Source organism: Myotis brandtii, unplaced genomic scaffold (assembly GCF_000412655.1).
Source record: "Myotis brandtii unplaced genomic scaffold, ASM41265v1 scaffold658, whole genome shotgun sequence".
In the NCBI taxonomy this organism is placed as follows: Eukaryota; Metazoa; Chordata; class Mammalia; order Chiroptera; family Vespertilionidae; genus Myotis; species Myotis brandtii.
Genome location: NW_005370558.1, coordinates 1,520,046 through 1,526,050, shown reverse-complemented (window position 1 = coordinate 1,526,050; position 6,005 = coordinate 1,520,046). Strand labels below are relative to the sequence as shown.

The following is a 6,005-nucleotide window of genomic DNA, read 5'->3' as shown; positions in this document are numbered from 1 at the left end:
CCCCGCTCCCGCCCTCCCGCCCTCCCGCCCTTCTTTGGCTTTTCACTGTGCTAAGCACTCTACACACATTTTCTCCTGTCATCTTTACGACAGGATGGCAAAGGCATGAGGAGCCATGATTCCCATGTTACTAGCAAGAAAACGGAGGCTTAGACCCCACCCAGAGCCCCTGAGCTCCCCAGCCAGTGCTCTCCCCACCAACCGAGGCTGCCCCATCAGCCCAGCACTGTTCTCTCCAGTGGGACCCCCTGGCCATGCCATCTGCCTGAGCAAAGATGCAGATCGGGGAGGGAAGGGCACTTACTGGTTCTCCTGGGAGGCCCTTGGTACCAGGTGGGCCCGAGGGGCCGGGGATGCCCTGCAGAGATAAGCAAAGGTGACTTTCGTCCCTCGTGGCCTTCTCCACCCTGCCTGTCCCCTTGGCCTCAGTCAAGCCATCACAGCTTATGAGGGTCCTACCCCCCTCTCTGCTGGGTGACGGATGGGCACACTGAGCCCCAGGGAGAGGCAGGCTGCAGGGTCTCCAGGGCAGGGAGTGGGCCTAGAACCTTTGGAGCTTGCACAGCAGGATGGGAACTTGGCTAAAGGGGCTGCCATCCTCCCGCACAGCCCATGAAGTTTCAAGAACTGGTGATACTTACAGGAAAGCCTCGTGCGCCCAGGTGCCCTCGCTCACCGGCTGCACCCTGGAAGCACATTTGGGTTCATTAGAGGCACGTGTCACAAAGCAGGGAGCGGGGAGGGGTTGGCAGCCGCGGCCTGACGTACCTGCTGCCCAGGCTGGCCCAGTCTGCCCTGCGGTCCTGGGGGGCCCTGCGGGAAGCAAAGCGCTCGGAGGTGGAGAGGGCACTGGGAGGCCCTTCCCAGAGGAGGGACCCGCATTCCCTCCCCTGGGATCCACCCCACTCCCAGGGTGCAGGTGGGGCACTAAGGAGATTGGCTTGCCGTAGGTGCTTCTGAAGGGAACAGAAGCATCCTGGGCTCTCAGGGGCCCTGGAGGGGTTTGGGGTCCTAGGGAAGGGGCCAGAAGCCACACGTGCCTCCTCCTCCCTCACACGCTCTGCACTCTCTCTCTCATTCACATGCTTTCTCTCACTCTCACTCTCAGCCTCAAAGCTCCTTCTCCCTTTCCCTGACCCGTGCCAGCGCTGGGGAGAGGGGGCTGGAGGAGTGGTCGGATAGCTCTCAGGAACAACCCCACAGCCGCTCAGGGATCCCTGGCTGTCCCCAAGGGGTCTGGTGCTGAGGAGGGTGTGAGCTCAGGTTCCTGGATTCCTGCCCCATCCTGGGAGGTGAGAGGAAGGGAAGGCCATGGGGGTCCGTACCTTCAGACCCCGGGACTGCTGAGGAGGGTGTGAGCTCAGGTTCCTGGATTCCTGACGCATCCTGGGAGGTGAGAGGAAGGGAAGGCCACGGGGGGTCCGTACCTTCAGACCCCGGGATCCCTGCTCCCCAGCTGGTCCATCTGGTCCTCGGGGGCCCTGGAATAGGGAAAAGGGACTAGCACAGTGGACAGCAGGGGTCTCCCTCGGGCTGGGAACCAGGAGGGTGGGGCTGCCTAGAGCCCTGGGCTTTTCACTGCTGGGACCTGAGGTGCCCTCCTCCTTCCATTTCCCGCTCACTCCCACCCTGAGGTGGGTGACCCCTGGGCAGTGTGCCTGCAGAGAGGGCTCTGCGGAGGGCTCGCCTGGGTGGACTCAGCTAGAGGCCTTGCCATTCCAGAATGGGCTTGGTGGTACATTTAAACCTTTCAGGAGACCTTGGGTGGTCAGCCAGCCAACCCATTTCACAGACGTGGAGACTGAGGGCCAGAGCCGAGAAACACATGGCCAAGTCTCCACAGACAGGTCTTCAGACTCTGCTGTCTCATGCTTTTCCCAGAGTGCACTTGGGCATAAACAGGTATATGAACCACAGTCCTGGGGAAACTGACCGAGAAGGACCTGGCAGCTCCCTCCCCAGCCAAAGTACAAGCTACTCTGGCCTAGCTCACAGGAGGAAAGGCATGAGCAGGACAGGGGCAGGCGGCTGTTCTCTGGAGTTCTGGGCTCAGGTCTGAGCCTCGAGACAAAATTCTTGGTCTTATGAGAGCTGGCAAAATTCCCCCTTGCAGCCACTGCACAGATGGGAACACTGAGGCCAAGGGAAGTGACTTGTCTAAGGTCCCTTCGCACATTAGCAACTGGTATCCCTTCAGGATGCCACCCACTGCCCGTGTTCCCCCTCCCTGGGCTGGGACACAGATGGGAGGGGGTCCCCTGGGAAAGGCCCCGTGGAGAAACTGTGGGGTCGGTTCTGCAGGGGTCAGAGGCCGTGCTGGGGACACACAGAGGACCCTCTGAAGGAGGCTGGCCCGCCCAGCCTGGGAGCTTGGGGACCGGCCACAAAACAGGGCTGGGGAAGTGTCTGGGTGGAGGGAGGGTGAGGGATGAGAAAACTGAACAAGAAGAAATTACTTAAAAACGGAACAGGGAACTTTTCAATTACTAACTGAGCTGGAAAAAGTGACGCTTCCTCTTATCAGCTGCCCGGGGTTCCGGATGCTTCAGCTCCACACCACAGCCTTAGATAGTGTCTCACGGGCCAAATGAACTGGAATGGGAGGTCCTGGGGTGGTGGGGATTGCAGCTGGGTGGTTTGGCTGGGAGCCTTTGTTCCCAGCGTCTCCACGCTTAGAGCCCAGTGGGGTCCAGTGCTACACACCGTGGTGCTCAGGAAATGTTATGTCTTAGAGACAAACACTGGGCTGCTCCTCGCTCAGCCTCATGGGGTCCAGTGCTACACACCGTGGTGCTCAGGAAATGCTATGTCTTAGAGACAAAGGGCTGCTCCTCGCTCAGCCTCGGTTATCTCAGCTCAGAAACGGGGATGAGAAATCCTTGCCGCAAGGCAGGAGGAATGCCACAGGCAGCTCAGCAGCCGGCCTGTATAGTAAATGCTCAATAAAACCTGGTGCAGCCAGAGGAGGCTGCAGGCTCCCAAGGGTCAGGGCACAGAGGCATGGCTCAGTGAATCTGCATACAGTCCCTTCCTCAGAATAGGAAGCTTATATCCTGCTGTGCAGAACCGGCTGAGGGTTTTCACAGGTTCAAGACAACGCTTGGTGACAGGGTGTGTGGTGCAAGTTCTGGTTTTGCTGCCAGCTTGCTGTGCGACCCCAGGAAAGCCCCTTCCCCTCTCTGGGCCTCAGCGTCAGGTGGACACAGCCAGACCATGTGATAACCTGACTCGTGGAGAAGGCTCTAGTGGAGATGAAGCCAGATTGGAGTGGGCGTCCTGGGTCATGGAAGCCAGGACAGAGGCTGGGCAGAAGGGTGGGCTTCTGGACCTTTCTGAGAGATACCTTCTGGCTGCTGGCCTCCATCTCTCATTGAGGCATAAACCTCCCTGGAAAGGGAGAGCTCTGGGAGTGGGGCAGAGGCCCAGAAGTGCCGAGGGCTGGGCCGGAATCACACAGCAGCCTGCTTATCCTAGGAATCGAAGCCTTTCTGGGAGAAAGGTTATGTGATCTGTAATCATAGTAACAACAAGAGCAGCTGCAGCCATAATAGTGAGAGCTGTTGTCTTCCTTTTACAAGTAAGGAAACAGCCTTGGTCACACAGCTGGGAAGTGGGAGAGCTAGAAGTTGAACCCAAGTCAGCCAGTTGCCCATCTTTCCCCGCCACCACTATCTGTCACTGTGTATCAGTGTGAGAGTGAGCTCCCCATCACAGCAGGTGTGCAAGTCAGGGCCTCGAAGAGCCTGCCGGGAAGGCTCTGCACTGGGGCAGGGTGTTAGAGAAGACACCGTCTAAAACCCCAGTTCCCCAGGGGACTCTGCTATCCCCTGGGAGCACCAGAGAGCTCCAGAGCCGGGCTGGCTCAGGAGAAAGAGGACCAAGCTTCCTGTCTGGAGGGAGAAGGAGGCAACGGGCCCCAGCCTCCCTCTCTCCCCCGCTCCACTGTGCAGGGCAAGGAGCCAGGGCCGCCTCACACCCGCACCCTTGCTCTGGCCACTCTGCAGCTTGTCCTGCGTCCTACAGGTCCCCCACTCCTGACCCTCCTTCCCCAAATGAGCATGACTGACCCACCCCACTGGAGGCAGGCCCGGGTTTCTATCGAAGCCACATGTCTGTTCTCTGGGAGCCACTTCCCAGGAAGATGTTTGAAGTCACAGCTGGGGCTTGGTGGGGAGGAGCCCCTGCCTGGGACAGAAAACCTGGCCAATCGCAGCTCTTGTGAAAAAGGGATGGATGATAGAGAGGGAGTGAATAAGTGCCAAGCACATTCTACACACTACTGCCTGCCAGGAGCTGACCTGTGTGAGGCACTGATGAAGGGATGTAATCCCCACGGTTGGTTCTGCTGCTGACCCATTTTACAGAGGGAAAAGTGGAGGCTCAGAGAGGGGAAGTCAGGATTCAGGTCTGCTGACCTCTAAGCCCCACTCACAAGAGCAGAGCCCAGTGTTAGCACCTGAATCTCAGGAGCCTCTCAACTCCCTCAAAGTGGATGTGTGGAGGGAGAGTGGAGTCTGGCATTGTCTTCTCCTAGCACCCTGCCCCAGCACGCAGCTTCCTGGCAGACCTCTAAGCCCCACTCACAAGAGCAGAGCCCAGTGTCAGCACCTGAATCTCAGGAGCCTCCCAACTCCCTCAAGGTGGATGTGTGGAGGGAGAGTGGAGTCTGCCATTGTCTTCTCCTAGCACACAGCTTCCTGGCAGGCTCCTGTAGGCCAGACCTGCACACCCCTGTGATGGGGAGCTCACTCCCACACTGATCAACAGTGACTGGTAGTGGAGAATAATAGTGGGCAACCAGCTGACTCGAGTTCAAATTCTGGATCCTTGCAACTTCCTCCTAACATCACCCACCACGCCTTAGAGAGGTTAAGACACGGGACTGAGGTCCCAGAGCTGATAAATGGAAAGACTGAGATTTGCCCCTATACCTACCTGTCTGACCCCAGAGCCTCTGCTCTTTCAACTGGGGCCCGTGGACCCGAACTCCGTCAGCAATTCTACCAAGAACAGAGGTCTGGGGCTCATCCTGCCTCTGGCCTCAATCCCTTAGCGGTCATGTTTCCCAGGGCAGGAGGGTGGAGGACTGGGGTGGACAGCAGGGCCCATCTGCATGTGGGCAGGGAAGCAGCAGGACCTTGCAAACCTCCAAGTCTATTCTCCATGGCGCATATGGGGAAACTGAGGCCCCGGGAGCAGCAAGGCCTTGCTAAGGTCACAGAGCCAACCGGGAGCCGTAGGGGCCGGGGATGGGGGCTGCTCAGAACTGAGCTTTTTAGCAGCACAGTGGGTGCCTCTCTAGGTCCCCCACCTCCTCAGCTACCCCATCTGAAGTGGGCAACAGTGGCCTGTTAGGCAGGGGACACAGGGGGCAGATCCCACAGGGTTTTTTATAAACTATTTTTTATAAAAATGCTCCTCAGAAGAGAGGCTTCAGGCACCTATGAAAAGATGAGACTTCAGATTAGAAATAGACAATAGGCCAGGATTTGCTAATTCACTGTTAAAAAGTGCCTCATATTTGCTCTTAGGTATTTTATTTATTTATTTTTAAAAATATATTTTATTGATTTTTTACAGAGAGGAAGGGAGAGGGATAGAGAGTTAGAAACATCGATCAGCTGCCTCCTGCACACCTCCTACTGGGGATGTGGCCGCAACCAAGGTACATGCCCTTGACCGGAATCGAACCTGGGACCTTTCAGTCTGCAGGCTGACGCTCTATCCACTGAGCTAAACTGGTTAGGGCAACTCTTTGGTATTTTAAAATAAATGATTCATCCTTCTATGTCACACATAAGACAGGTGCTGCTTTGCCTACATTAGAATGATATAAACCTTTAGATGTACATTTAAATGGTTTGACTTTGAATCTTGTCAGATCCCACAGGTTTCGCATTCCTGCCAAACCCAGCGGGGGAAGGGACTGGAGTTCCTGAAGCTCCCCTCCCAGCCAGAGACTTTGATGTGGCTGGGAGCCTGGGCTTCCTCAAGCTGGAGATGCA

The 6,005-nt window shown here is 57.0% G+C and overlaps 1 protein-coding gene across 1 annotated transcript in view; it reads right to left on the bottom strand.

The window, feature by feature from the left end:
* The window catches only part of COL27A1 (collagen, type XXVII, alpha 1), a 161,352-nt gene that overhangs the window by 38,241 nt on the left and 117,106 nt on the right, over nt 1-6,005 (bottom strand). The window contains exons 30-33 of the mRNA XM_014528887.1: nt 1,428-1,481; nt 769-813; nt 642-686; nt 305-358 (exon numbers count right to left, since the gene is read on the bottom strand). Coding sequence (XP_014384373.1) covers nt 305-358; nt 642-686; nt 769-813; nt 1,428-1,481 — 198 coding nt within the window. The remainder of the gene's footprint in view (nt 1-304; nt 359-641; nt 687-768; nt 814-1,427; nt 1,482-6,005) is intronic.